At 51.9% G+C, this 13,672-nt stretch overlaps 6 protein-coding genes across 6 annotated transcripts; 4 read left to right on the top strand and 2 right to left on the bottom strand.

Moving 5' to 3' along the window:
* Positions 1-1,065: 1,065 nt before the first annotated feature.
* On the top strand, positions 1,066-2,218 carry B0H65DRAFT_426671 (uncharacterized protein; the record flags this gene model as incomplete). Its single annotated transcript, XM_062824643.1, has 3 exons — positions 1,066-1,258; positions 1,319-1,434; positions 1,547-2,218. The coding sequence occupies 3 exons, from the start codon at positions 1,066-1,068 to the stop codon at positions 2,216-2,218; spliced, it is 981 nt and encodes a 326-aa protein (XP_062681524.1).
* A 3,054-nt stretch (positions 2,219-5,272) lies between these two features.
* B0H65DRAFT_508720 (putative cytochrome P450 monooxygenase) lies at positions 5,273-6,962 on the top strand (the record flags this gene model as incomplete). The annotated part of the gene is made up of 3 exons (XM_062828251.1): positions 5,273-5,653; positions 5,717-5,819; positions 5,875-6,962. The coding sequence occupies 3 exons, from the start codon at positions 5,273-5,275 to the stop codon at positions 6,960-6,962; spliced, it is 1,572 nt and encodes a 523-aa protein (XP_062681523.1).
* A 462-nt stretch (positions 6,963-7,424) lies between these two features.
* On the top strand, positions 7,425-10,074 carry B0H65DRAFT_189453 (uncharacterized protein). Its single transcript, XM_062821615.1, has 3 exons — positions 7,425-8,367; positions 8,427-9,074; positions 9,127-10,074. Exons 1-3 carry the CDS (start codon positions 7,560-7,562, stop codon positions 9,912-9,914), a joined length of 2,244 nt encoding a protein of 747 aa, XP_062681522.1. The 5' UTR covers positions 7,425-7,559; the 3' UTR covers positions 9,915-10,074.
* B0H65DRAFT_573432 (uncharacterized protein) lies at positions 9,963-12,273 on the bottom strand. Its single transcript, XM_062830547.1, has 2 exons — positions 10,259-12,273; positions 9,963-10,195 (listed from the first exon to the last, which is right to left on the bottom strand). Exons 1-2 carry the CDS (start codon positions 12,179-12,181, stop codon positions 10,157-10,159), a joined length of 1,962 nt encoding a protein of 653 aa, XP_062681521.1. The 5' UTR covers positions 12,182-12,273; the 3' UTR covers positions 9,963-10,156.
* Position 12,274: 1 nt separating this feature from the next.
* Positions 12,275-12,795, top strand: B0H65DRAFT_189449 (uncharacterized protein). Its single transcript, XM_062821614.1, has one exon. It carries the CDS (start codon positions 12,400-12,402, stop codon positions 12,661-12,663), a length of 264 nt encoding a protein of 87 aa, XP_062681520.1. The 5' UTR covers positions 12,275-12,399; the 3' UTR covers positions 12,664-12,795.
* Positions 12,747-13,076, bottom strand: B0H65DRAFT_427222 (uncharacterized protein; the record flags this gene model as incomplete). The annotated part of the gene is made up of 1 exon (XM_062824673.1): positions 12,747-13,076. A coding segment is annotated over one exon (330 nt), but the record flags the coding sequence as incomplete, so codon positions are not given.
* Between the last annotated feature and the right edge of the window lie 596 nt (positions 13,077-13,672).

Here is a 13,672-nt window from a genome sequence, read left to right as displayed (position 1 = left end):
AATGTAATCACAAGCACAAAGAAAGTCGAGAACAAAAAAGAGGATAGGGTGTTTCGACGGTTAACCGTCTCGTGCTCGATTGAGCGGTTGTTGTCTTTTTTTGTACCTTTTGGTACCTTTTTGTACTTTTATCGGAGGGTGAAAGAAGGGGAGGTTTACGTATCGTGAAGTGGTGAGTTCGAGTCCGTGGAGGTGTCTGTAATACTTTTTTCTCTCGTTCCTTCCTACTGTGATGCTGCCTGCCGTATGGGCACTGGGGTTTATTGGAAGAAGGGAATCGTCGTCGATGAGGACGCATTGCTTTGATATTGTGATTGCTGCGTGACATTGGAGCAATGCGCGAGAGGCAGCAGCCATGGCGATGAGAGCATGACTTTGCCTGTGTCTGTGATGAAGTTTAATCGGGTTCCGTCCCGAAGCGTGGACGGAGCGGATGTTTTGCCGGACCCAGGAGTACTTTTGTCGGGTGCGCCTTCCTTCGTTGACAGTCTCCCTGTTTCACCAGAATCCGCCCAGCGCGTTGCTGAGATCAGGAAGGACCAGGACGGAGCCGAGTGAATTTGGATCATCATCGCTTTCCCCAACTTCAGACATGGTTAACAGCGTCTACGCTTCCCTGAGAAAGGCACTCATCACATCGACAACTCTGCGGCTTCCCGTTCTCAACTTTCTACGTCGCCAACAACTGGTTCAAATACCCGACCCAAACCCACAGACGAATCCTTCGAGCTGCGCTCTTCCGACGGGTCGCCAAATTTTCTTCAGGTTGCCGAAAAGATGCCTAATCATCAACGGCCAGGTTCCAGTAAAGAAGGCAAGCACGCCGTGTCGCCCCATTTGCGCCCAACATGTTTCTCGAACGGTTTCTCTCTTCGAATAACCGGACCATGCACTCACTCTGGTTGCTTGCGCCATAGTAAACAACTGTACTATAGAGCGTGTCGTGGCTTGGAAATATCCTGCCCTTTCCAATCCTCAACATATTTGTTTTGAACCTTTCAATTTCTTCCGAGTCCTCCACATAACGCGTTTTTTTTTGCACTCTTCAATCAGTTTTGCAACACCATGGCCTCCCGAGCCAGAGATCCCCACCTTCAGCTGGACATACGACATGTCTTGGTGTGCTTCCTTGGGATCATCAGCTCGGTAGCAGCTCAGAACAGCATTCCTTTGGTGGCCATCTCGGCAGTTCCAGAAGCTCAAACCACCCTCCCACCAGGTGAATTGAAGGGCACATACATTGCTTCCGATGGGTCCCGTACGTCAAGGCTTCTATCTCATTCTTTGGATCGCTTCGTTCTGACTTGCGCTCGCTCAGTGTCTTCTGTGTTTTGTGCACCGGGCGAAGCTTTTATTGTCCTGGCCAACTATGCCGCTTGCTGTCTATCGGGAGTCGCATGTGACTTTGGGGTAGAATGCAATGGTTCAGCTCTAGTGCTTGGAGGGGGGAGTACGAAAAGTTGGTATGTTCAACCCTTTGCGAATTCACTAGAACGTCATGATTCCGTGCCCTGCGCTGACAATCTATCATTGCAGTTCTCCAAAGCGCTGTTTTGGTACCACGATCTTTGACATATTTCCCTCACCAACATCAAGCTGGGTTGATTGGGGGTGTCTCACGGGGGACCCAATCGCTGCAATCTACTTATACGTAGAAACAGCCGTAGAGATAACACAACATGTCACGGTGACAATATCATCGGGCACCTTAACGATCACAACACCGGGCAGTGGCACCGTACTGGTCACCAGAACTAGAACGGTGAGGTCGTCAGATATTCCACCGAACACTGAATCAACCACAGGGCCGGTGAGCTCGTCAAGCAAATCAGAAAATAATTCATCTACCACTACCAGAGATTCAGCGCCTACATCAAGCACAACATTCTACGGGAATCCCGTACCAGAGACACCTGCAAGGCCTGCTTCATCAAGAGCCTGGATAGCCGGAGTCGTGGCTGGACCTCTCCTCGCCTTGGTAGCCGTCGGTGGCCTCCTCTACTGGTTGAGACGACACAGGCAAGGAAAGACTTTGGCAGAGAGCGGAGGTTTGGGACCTGACATTCACGCTAGCGATCCTCCGTGTATTCAAGCGGATTTTGCACAGTCAGCGGAATTGTCAGGGAAAACATCTGATACTCCTCCTGTGTGCGAGCTGGAGGCAACGGAGGTGCATCAGGGACCTTTTCGGGGAACAGGTGGAGCGATGCGATTGTAAGTTATCTATCAGAACACGATGGTCTTATTACACCTCTATGGAACAGGAAGAACTTCGCAAATAACAAGCATGTACGAGCCTGGCTGGCAGGGGAACAGCCGAACAAGATATACAAATGGGTTATAAATGTCAAACATGTAATCCGGTTGCCACTGCACTGTTCTGTCCGATGGCATTGGCTGCCTATGAGTATCCCAGTCATCGATTGCTGTTGAACTGCGCTCCTGCAGATATTGGAGGTCTAGGGAATTTCATTAATTCGGAATGTGATTGTGTTGGAGAGGCCTGTTGATGCCTTCACTGTGATTGCCGCTCTCATGAACGCAATTCGTCACCGATTCAAGTAGCCGCTTGATTTTTGTTACCAGAGGCCTCGCAAACATTGCGGCGGCTTTTCCGATAGGTAGGTACTCAAATTATTATTATTTTTTTTTTTTTTGTTGGATTCAACGGACGTTATGTTCCCGTCCCGCTTTATATTTTATCTTTGACTTTCCAATTCTTATTTTGCCTCGCCCTCCACTCTGTCTGTCGCACCTTCTCCAAATAGGCAATATGATGTTGATAACAGCTCTGCCCGACCCTCCACCGTCAGTTACGACGAGCTCAACCACGGCTGTCGAATAGGGGATTTGGATTGATCCCTATGGAGGCAGTAAGTCAACAAACCCATTCTCTTGTGTGTACGTCGCTTCACTCTGACTGACTTCTCATCTGTCTAGCGACATCTTACCATTGTTCGGAAGAGCAGATCTTCTACACCTCGGCGATCTACGCTCAGTGCTGCTACCCAGCACAATGCCCAAATCAACAACTACATCGATTGGGCTGTAGAGGGAATACCTTAGCGTACCAAGGAGGGCCAGAACACATATGATATTTTCAGCAGTAGCCCATTCGATTCGCTTTGACCCTATTCGGGCACCTTGCCTACCTACCTTATCGTTTGATATCCTCGACTGCCTACCTACCTCGACGATCAATGGGTATAACAAGAAATTGTAATCTAACTAGAAATTCTTAACTTACAGTCAATCAGGCAACCAACCATGGAATTACGCTACACAAACCACTTTGACCTGTTTCCTCGCCAACCACTAGCTGGTTTGATTGGCTGTGTGCCAATGAATCTTTGCGTTAGTACACACTTTATCGTGAAGTGCGTCAAATTCTGACCTCTTCGACCTCTTCAACAACCTCAAATGCTTCGACAGGAGCCAGCCAGCCAGCCTCCCGACCCACCAACCACCACCCCAACAAATAAAATGGCCTTATCCCCCTCAGAACCAGATACCTCAATGAACCATGAAACCATGGAGAAGCCTTCATCATCTCACGCGTGGATCATCACAGCCGGTTGCATAGGCGGACCCGTTATCGCTTTTATTGTCTTTTGTCGCCCTGTTCTTCTGGCGGCGGCGGAGGAAACAAAGAAACAGAAAGAGGGATGAAGATCATCAAGCCGCGAAGACAACGGTGTTTGAGATTGAGGGTGGAAGTCTGGGGCCTGAGCCTGATGTCCATGTCGGTGGTCACGCTTACAACAACAACAAGAACCCGGCTGAACCCTCAATGGTACTCTTAACGGAACTGCCGGCGGATTCTGGTGATACTCGGCAAGGAAAGTCACTGTGTCCTTTGGAACAATGTAGAAGAAGCCTCTGGTTGCGGAGTTCGATACATGTGTATGAGACGGAGACGGTTCCGGCAAAGGGGACGAGGGAGAGGCCTGCTGAGCTGGGGTAGAAGTACAGATTGGAAGCCGTTAATGTTAATGGTAATACCTAATATCGCAGCATGCAATTACGGTATTTCGACACAGGTAGTCCTTAACTCCGTCGCGAGTCGTCTGAGAAGACGAGTGAAGGGGGTGCAGACGTTTTGTAACTGGCGCTAGAAAGCATCCATCTGGCAATACAACTAGTAGGTATATCAGCACAAGTTTGCACAATATCTGACACATACGACCATAGATGGTAGAAAACTCGGGATCCCGTCCGCTCTCCCATAGATAAGCTACCAATCGCCTGACTAGTAGTTGGGTCGGTGACGACCAGCGAATCCCAGGTGTTGTATGTTTTTTTGGTATTTTTTTTGTTGTGCGTATATACCTCCGTCCTTCTCCTTCTTTGTGTCGTGGAACTTGGTTGGCTTTCCGTTTCCCGTCTCCTTTTCTTTTTCTGTCATTTTTGAGAGAACTCCCCAACCGTCGTTTGTGACGAAGTGCGGTTGAACTTTCAGGGATCAGTGCCCCCTTTTTTGTTATGCAACCTTATACCACAGTTATGCAACGATTATACCACTCTTATCCCTGAATTATGCCCACTTGTACACCTTGTGCAGCCGGAGATGTGGGTCCCCGGCAGCTCTCCGTGCCGGCATGGTCCGGAACGGTAGTGTTGTTTTCGCTTGAACGGGCCAGCCAACGGCAACGAGGAAGACAGGGTAAACTGTCTTTGAGATCTGCGGTATGCATGGGGTTGCGGTCACTGCGGTGTAGCTTGCCGAGAGGCCATCAACCATCCACCATCCACCATCCATAATCGGAATGGAAAGAGCCGCGCCGAGAGGCTACTTCGGCTTCCTCCAACCCGGACTGTTGCATTAGCCCGGGCATTAACGTCCATGGCCCTGATTGCTAGAGAAACCCCACCATTCCAAAGGAGGAGCATGGCGTTACTGACGTGTCGGTAAGGAGCCGGCAGGGGGGGTTCCAGATCCTGAACTTGTACACAGCGATCTTCATATCCCGCTGGGTGTCGGAGTCTTTGTGCAAGGAAATGGTCATGTTATCAATATGGCAAGGATGTTTGTGCCGCTTCATAAACGAGATATGAAAATGGATAAAGTTGAGGAGGTGGCATAAGGTATAAGGATTGATGTAGCCGAGACGTGCTCGTAGTATGTATAAAGATCACGACTGTCCTCGACTGGTTATGTCTTGAACACTCACTCTCATCTTTCACCTTCCCAAATCCATCAAAGACACCATAATACCACCACATTCACGAGAGAATACCACCACATTCACGAGAGAACACCAACACATCGACCATGGCCAACCCCTCGGCCACACCCAGCTCCATCCCCTCGTGGATGGAGCGGTTCGACATCACCGATCCCTCCGCGAGGCCCTTCCCTTACCTTGTCACGGCCTTTCTCTTGGCCATCGTCGTGTACTCCCTCCAGGGTCCGAGATATCCCAAGAACATCAAGCACCTGAACCCTAGGGGTCCTCTCGAGTTTAGCGACACAAGACCGAAGAAGGAGTTCGTAGATGGCTCTCGGGAGATGATTGCGAAGTGGTTCAAGGCCAACCCGGATAAGCCTTGCCGTGTCATCAGCGACTTTGGTGAGGTCATATTGTTGCCGCCGCGTTTTGCGAATGAGATCAAGAGTGATGATCAGTTGAGCTTTTCGAAGTGGAGTTATAAGGTTTGTTACTTTTTTCTGTACGTATGAAAAGAGTAAAAGATCAGGGCTGACAAGATGGATTAGGCCTTCCATGCGCATCTCCCTGGCTTCGAAGGGTTCCGTGAGGGTAGCCGGGATTCGCACATTGTCCAAGAGGTCATCATGAGAGATCTTACCAAGTACTTGAGTACGTCAAACTCGTTAGCTCGACTGAAAAGCGAAGACGCTGACGAAGATGACAGACAAGGTCACTGAGCCCCTCGCCGAGGAAACTTCCTTGGCGATTGAGGACATCCTCCCCAAGCACGCCAACGGCGAGTGGTCCACCATCAACATCCGCCAGAAGATCCTCCCCATCATCGCCCGCATCTCTTCCCGCGTCTTCCTCGGCGAGGAACTCTGCCGCAACGAGGAATGGCTCAAGGTTACCCAGGAGTACACACTGGACGGCTTCCGCGCCGCCGAAGAGCTTCGTCTCTGGCCCGCCGCCCTCCGGCCTATCGTCCACTGGTTCCTCCCCTCCTGCCAGGCCGCCCGCGCCCACGTCCGCGTAGCCCGCTCGATCATCGACCCGGTCCTCAAAAAGAGACGTCAAGAAAAGGCAGCCAACGGCGGCAAAGCTGAGCACGACGACGCGATTGAGTGGTTCGAGCGGACGGCCAAGGGCAAGTACTACGACCCAGCAGTTGCGCAGCTGAACATGTCCCTGGCGGCCATCCACACCACGTCCGACTTGGTGTGCCAGGTAATGACCGACCTGATGCATAACCCCGAATACATTGCCCCCCTGCGCGAGGAGATGATCCAGATCCTCAGCGAAGGCGGGTGGAAGAAGACGTCGCTGTACAACATGAAGCTGCTCGACAGCGTCATCAAGGAGTCTCAACGTGTCAAGCCCATCGGCATGGCCTCCATGCGTCGCTACGTCGGCAAGGACCTGACTTTGTCAGACGGCACCTTCATCCCCAAGGGCGGCAACGTGGCGGTCTCGGCGCACAACATGTGGGACTCGGAAGTGTACGAGCAGCCGGACAAGTGGGACGGAAGACGGTTTTTGAGGATGCGCGAGACGCCCGGAAAGGAGAACATGGCGCAGCTGGTGAGCACGGGGCCGGACCACTTGGGGTTCGGACACGGGCAGCACGCATGCCCCGGACGGTTCTTTGCGGCGAATGAGGTCAAGATTGCCGTGATTTATCTGCTGCTGAATTACGAGTGGAGGCTGCCGGAGGGGTCTGATCCCAAGGTGAGGACGTTTGGGTTCTCGATGGGGGTGGATCCGTCTTTGAAGGTTGAGTATAAGGGAAGACAGGCGGAGATTGAGCTTTGAGTGTATCTGTGATAGAATCATTAGTTTTGCGAGTTTGGAGTGGTTATTGGACCTCGTGGACCATTTATGGTTGCCTCACATGTGCTCCGATTGGCTGGTGGTGGTATGACGTCACAGGCACACTTGGTCAAAGACAGGGAAATTGGGACTTGTTTATGTGCGCCAATGGTGTAATTCCCTGTCCAAAACACCTGGTTTGGATCTTGTCTGTGACCTTGGCATGGGCCCATCCCTTGGGCTGGCCATGTGGTGACGGTATTCTAGATCTTGTGCTAATGATATGCATTATTACGGACTGCTACCTATATCTGTGGGATTTTATCTGACATTACCCCAAACTGTTCACTTCTCTTTGTCGCGTTGTGTGTGTGTCTGTTTCGTGTCTCAAGCTCCAGCTCAGTCAAGGACCTTAGTCAGGTTCGAAGGAAGGAACAAACAAACCGAGCGACGGGAACAGGCAGCCCTTCTCCAACCCCCCTCGCCCCCCTCCTTCCTTTTTCCCTCTCCTCGTTTGCCACTTAATCTTGGACAAAGACGGACCAGTGCTACACGAGACACTTCGTTACGACACTGGGATAGCAGGTGCTATCGGGTGCAATGCAGCAACCACAGAATGGAGGAAATGGGCAAGGTGAATACTTCACAGAGGAAGATGTTCGACGGACGAGCACAACATCAGCTCGACTCCCATCGTTGCTCGAACTAGCAGAGTCACCACAGGCACCTGCACGCCCGACAACAGCAGACATTCCACCACCAACAGCTCTTAGCCCCATCAACGAGCGGCCGCCTGCACTCCATGATCAAGAATCACAACCACAAGTTCAGCCTCGTCGACCATCACAACAGCCCGATCTGCTGCCTCACCGTCCAGCCCCTCCTCCTCCCACACAACAAAGTCAAGTTCGAAACGTTCCATTCCAGCCCACTCGTCAAGAATCCGCCATCCGTCTTCGAAGACTACGCGCTCCATCCGAGAGCTCGAGATTAGGGCCGTCACCTTCTCACCCACAACTAGCATCTCAACCCCAAGATGCCCCGGCACCTTTAGCCACAACAGGTCGACGTCGTTCCAGCTCAGAACCCCAACGGCCGGTTAGCTCCAGAAACTGGGCTGATGATCAACCTATCATGAACAAACCGACACCGCTAGTTCCCGATCATGTTGGCGGACAAGTGCCACAGCCACCAGCTGCTCATCTTTCTCCCATCAATGAAGACGTCCTGGCCCGGCCATCTATCAATGTCGAGCCCGAGCACCCTGGTTTGCGCCACCAGGGCACCTTCCGACATCTTCTGCCACGTCGTCGCCGTGCAGATAACCAGGTCAGCCCTGAGGATGCTCAGGCACAGGCAGAACAGGACATATACGACTCGCGTATTGTAGACTTTTTGGATGTTATTGGTATGTCACGCCCCTTTTGGCTTCTCACTCCTCACGATACTAACTACTTTATGCTATAGACCCAGAAGTTGCCACGCTATCGTCCATTACCAACGTCCAAAACTCCCTCTTCGTTCCTTCGTTGGGTAGATTCGTCAACCGAAGGCCGACATATGATCTCTCCCAACTACCAGTTCTACCACCCAACTTGCCCGGTACCTACCCCCCTTCCCGGGAGGATGTTCGTACTATTCGAACGACCACAACCACAGGCGAGGGTGAAGTAGAAGACGAGAGGCCGCATCAGCGTCCAAGTCCACCTCACGTCCACAGTTTCTCGACCGTCCTGACTGCTCCTCAGTATGCCATCCTGCCCAAGGATGCCACTCTGGAGGGATGGCGCGAGGAAGACATCCGGATGCTCAACGACTATGTCCGACATATGCTCCACTCAAAGCGTTCCAAGTTTAAACAGCGCATGAAGGCCTTTGGAAAGTACGTTAGGCGGCCGCTGGGCTTCCTTGTCACCCTTTACGCCTTCTTGATCACTGTGTTCGGTCTTGCTTGGGTTCTTTTCCTAATCGGCTGGATCTACGTCGGCGACAAACAGCTGTACACCATCAACGTCATTGACAATGTTCTTGTTGCTTTGTTTGCCATTGTCGGTGATGGTCTTGCTCCTTTCCGGGCGGTCGACACATACCACATGATCTTTGTGGCTCGCTATCGTAAGTGTTTGCTATTCCATCAAAATCTAGCTCAATGCTGACTTTCATCCAGACCTCAAAACCATCAAGCTTCGCAAAAGGTTGTTGATCCCTTTGAAGGATCCCAATGACGTGCCTCTTCAAACCCAAGCCGCCCTCGAACAAGCAGACCTTGAGCGCGCCCCCGTAGACCCGCACATGACAGAGGTCCGACATGATGACGAGTTCATCCCTGTCCTCTCCGAGAAATCACAAGCCAGATTCATCCACCATCAAAAGAAGCTGGCCAAGTCACACACCTTTTACAAGCCTCACGAAACGGGAACCCACCATGCCTTCCCTATCGGCTTGCTCATTGCCATTGTTTGCTTGCTGGATTTGCACAGTTGTCTCCAGATCACTCTCGGTTCTTATACCTGGTCCACGGATTACCACACTAGAAAGAGTGCAGTGACCACCGCTGTCCTTTGCTGCTCCATTGCTGCCAACTGTACTGCCGGTTTGCTCATTACCATCGGCGATAGGCGGACTCGCAAGAAGGATGTCTTGGAGCGACTCCTGAAGCAGGAACTCACTGCTGAAGTGATGCACAAGATGGAGAAGGAACGGGAGAAGAAGGCCAAACAAGAGGCTGGAGAGCCTACGGGTATTATGCAACCGGCGTTGGCGTTGACGAACAAATTCAGGAAGAGCGAAGATCACGGAGTCAGAAAGAGCATTGACCATGGCACTAGCAAGGCCAGCAGTTCAGAGAGCTCGCGTACAGACAGGAAGGAGACAGCAGGTCGGTTCAACCCTACCGTATCAGCACCTCAGGTTCAGGACCAAGAGAAGCAGGGAGCTCAGAACGGCACTGCGTAATGTGGGAGGTTAAAGGAGGTTTGTTTTATTCGAAAAGGTCATGGGTTACGACCAGGGAGAAAACTACACGGACGGCTCTCTGGATACTATTACTGTTTATTTTGTCTTTCTTTTTATCTTCTGTCTAATACCCTGTATATGGCTTCCCTTCTGTCTACATCCCATCGTATCGCATCCAACAAGCAAGCGAGCCGACCATGCTTTCTCTGTAGTCTTCTCTATATGTCTCCAATCCACTTCTTCTACCTGCATCTGTTTCGTTTTGAGAGCTCCTTAAACTCCTGTGATCACGTTAGCAAACCCAATCATTCCCTTACATCTCAACTGGTCAGTGATAAACATACCTTAACCAACCCCTCCCACCTGCTCTCCCCCACTTTTTTCTTCTCTCCATATGATCCCCCTTCCTTCTCCCTCCTAGCCACCAATTTCCCAACAACATCCACATACCTCCTCACCACTCCCCACTCCATATCCTCATTCGTAATCTCCCCATTCCCCATCTGCTCAAGCACAACGCTCAACCACCTCTCCACCCCATCCCACCGCAACACATGACCCCCCACACTCAAACTATCCTGACTCTTAAGCCGAAAAACAAAGTGCACAGTCCCGCTAGGAAAGAACACCGTCTGTTTCGGCTTTAAAATCACAAACCTCCATCTTGGTCCTGAGACATAATGGTGGGGATCCGCCGCCCAGTTTTCCCTCTCACCAAAAACCTCAGTTTTTGTTTCGGGTGTGGACGAAGCGGTAGACAACCACCCAAACCCAACCATCCCCTCCTGAACGGTAATCCAGGTGTCGAAACCAAAGGCGTCACAATGGGGAGGGGTGTGGTGCCCGCCTTGGGAGAGGAGGGACCAGGATTGGACGTTGGTCCATTCGGACCAGGATGAGGGGGAGGCGCGGAGGCGTTCGGCTCTTTTTTCTGGGGTTTTGGGAGTTTGTTTTTGTTTCTTGGTGGATTTGGATGGGGAAGAGGAGGTGGAGGTGGAGGTGGGAGGGCGGCCGCGCTTTTTGGAGGGGGGTGTGGTGGGGGTTGTGTTTGGTGGTGGTGCTGGGCTGGGGGTGGTAGCTGGGTTGGGAGTGGTAGCCCGGTTGGGAGTGGGAGTGGAAGTGGAAGTGCAATCGGGGGTAGAGTGGCGGTTGAGGGTGAGGTTAGGGGAGAGGAGAGTACTGTCGTTAGGCTCAGGAGTAGCAGTGGACTCAAGCTCAGGAGTGCTACCCCCCTCACGAACAGGCGTAAACCCCCGACTATCCCCAGGCGGCGTCACCAGCCCCGATTCAACCACCGTAGGAGAAGGCGGAGGCGAAATCACACCAGAAGAACCAGCAGCCATCAGCACCTCCGATCGGATATATCTCAACAACTGACTCCCCGGCCCCTGCAAAAACGAAGGGGTTGTAGAAGGTATAGGCGTCGACAAATCCAATACATTCCACGGATCACTCTCATTCTTATTCATCTCTCCATGTCCCTCATGTGCATCCTCCTCCTTCGAGTGAAACCGCGCGCGAATCGACCTCAAAGTTCTGAGCTGCCCAGACGGCTCGGTCACCGGTTGGCCGGGAATCTGAACGGAGACTTGGCGGTGGAGAGTGGGGAGGAGGTGGTTGAAGAAGAGGGAGATTGGGCGGTATTGAGACCGGTCTGTGTTGCTCCCGGCTGTGGCCACCGGTTTTGGTTGGGTTTGAGAGCCGGTAAATGGGGAGACAGCTGGAACAGGCTCAAAGTACCGCTTATCTTGGACGATCAGAAGAACGTTGGGATTGTAGTGGGGAGATTCGATTAGAGCGGTGGCTTGGGCTTGGTTGAGGTAGAGAGCCTCCACTGGACCGGCGTCGGCGTCAGCGTAGGTATTGGGTGTGAAATTGGTCTTGGGGTGCGAAGCATTTTGGAGGAGCGAGTGAAGCAAGCGCTGGGTGCGTTGGCCGTGTGTCGGGACTGAGTAACCGCCATCCTCAATGGTACTGGCGGCAGCGTCAGCTTTGGAAAGCTCCTCCTCGAGCTCGGAGAGTGCTAGACGGCGGTAAACGTCGTCAAGGAGCGGGTCAGGAATAGGCGCGCCGGTGTTGGGGTCCAGAGGAGGGTATGTGGTCGACGCTGGGGACTTCGCCTTCCCTGAAGGCGGTTTCGTCGTGCGTCGGCGCTTGCGTTTGGGAGCGTGGACGTGGATAGTATCATGATCGGAGAGGCAAACGTGGATGGTATCACCCACCTCGCTCTCGTGGGAGAAGGAGGCTTTGCGGCGGATGGCGACCATCTTGATCTTGATGGCGGGAGTTTGTATTTTGCTTCTCTGCTTTCTGAAGCTCGATCTGCTATTTCCAGAACTCTGCTGCTGCTTGAATTGAGTAACAGAGCAGTTGGTGTTGAGTTTCCTGCTTGTGAACAAGGGTGCTGTTCAGTTGGCAGCAGAACAGAGAAGCAAGTTCGATACGGTCGCAAGGGGATATAAGGCGGCTGGTTGGTATTGCCCCCATGATTCATTCGGCTTTGAGCAACATCACACCCCCCAACGAACCAACGGAACTTTGTTATCTGGTTGTTTTATTCTTAGCTTTAAGGTTGGTGGTTTCTTCCGTTCTTTGTCCCATTGTTCAACGGCCTTTATCTTGTCACCCCCTGGCAGACAAAGATCTTGTCAGCGGGATCTTCTCCGCCTTGTCATTCCAGACAATGGAAGAAAAACGCCACCCAGGGGCCGTTTTTCTTTGTAATAGCTCTTGCTGGTCCATCCCTTGAGCAGGATTGCTGCAAAGAAAATCATTGCAACAACTGAGGAGGCGACTAATGCGGAGTGTCCACCCAGCCAGCTCTGGCTTCCATCACGCCAAAGGCTCCTCAATTGCCCTCAACAACTCCTTCGGCATGCTCAGATACAGATAGTGACCACAATCAAGATAAACCTCCTTCGCATCTGGCCCCAACCGATCGCGCATCAACTTTTGACGGGCCATGTGCATCCCGTTGTCCCTCTCGCAGTAGATATACGAGCAAGGGATCCCATTGCTCCAGGGTTCGTAGGTAGAAGGCGTGTTGAACAAGCCAACCGAAGTATGCGTGACCTGTCTACCCCAGTATCTCTGCTCCTCCTCAGGCAGATCGTTGAGAAGGACGTCGATGGTTGGTTCCTCATGGAGGTAGGTACGGTCACCCTAACAAAGGTTGCCAGTATGCTTGAGTTACCATTCTCACGTCATTTGGATCATGGGTGACAGTGGACTATATATACCTACCTATGCTGAAGAAGCTAGAGATAGGAGAGAGTAGTACTCCGCTACCACGACGCAGCATTGCCTGCTACCTGAATATGGTTAAGTGTAAGTCTAGAAGGTGGATTGTTGGTTGCGTGTGTAGTCGTACGTGTGTCTAGTCCAAGGAGGTCTCGTCGTCTCGATACTAGGCTGACGAACGATGCAGATGACCCCTTTTCAAGATAACAACGTCATTAGGTAGAAGATGAAACGTCGAGAGCCATGGCAACGCGGAGCCGCCTTAACAGCTCGACGACGTCTATCGCCGTGGAATCCTTTTCCAATTTCTGGCAAGACGCCCATAATGATTGTGGACTCTTCGTTGTGAGTGGTACGTCAGCTTTTAGCTCGTCGCTTCAAGATGCCGACCCACACAGTCGTGCAAATAAAGTGCCCGTTTGTTCACAAACTGATTTCCACCCACAAATCAAGTAGGAAGAAAAAAGAAGAAGGGAACACAAAGAGCCGACGAAGGAGCCGAAAAAGAGAAAGGAATA

The sequence above is a fragment of the Neurospora tetraspora genome (assembly GCF_033439725.1).
Source record: "Neurospora tetraspora strain CBS 560.94 chromosome Unknown B0H65scaffold_4, whole genome shotgun sequence".
Lineage (NCBI taxonomy): Eukaryota > Fungi > Ascomycota > Sordariomycetes > Sordariales > Sordariaceae > Neurospora > Neurospora tetraspora.
Note: the sequence above shows the minus strand (reverse complement) of the source record. Positions and strands in the feature narration are given on the sequence as shown.

What these genes read in the sequence shown, in the direction of transcription:
- B0H65DRAFT_189453 (XM_062821615.1), top strand. Translation starts at nt 7,560, where the DNA reads ATGCAGCAACCACAGAATGGAGGAAATGGGCAAGGTGAATACTTCACA. An exon ending in AGACTTTTTGGATGTTATTG is followed by an intron (nt 8,368 to 8,426) that starts GTATGTCACGCC and finishes TTTATGCTATAG; the next exon opens with ACCCAGAAGTTGCCACGCTA. An exon ending in GATCTTTGTGGCTCGCTATC is followed by an intron (nt 9,075 to 9,126) that starts GTAAGTGTTTGC and finishes ACTTTCATCCAG; the next exon opens with ACCTCAAAACCATCAAGCTT.
- B0H65DRAFT_573432 (XM_062830547.1), bottom strand. Translation starts at nt 12,181, where the DNA reads ATGGTCGCCATCCGCCGCAAAGCCTCCTTCTCCCACGAGAGCGAGGTG. An exon ending in GGTGGGAGGGGTTGGTTAAG is followed by an intron (nt 10,196 to 10,258) that starts GTATGTTTATCA and finishes ACGTGATCACAG; the next exon opens with GAGTTTAAGGAGCTCTCAAA.
- B0H65DRAFT_189449 (XM_062821614.1), top strand. Translation starts at nt 12,400, where the DNA reads ATGATTCATTCGGCTTTGAGCAACATCACACCCCCCAACGAACCAACG.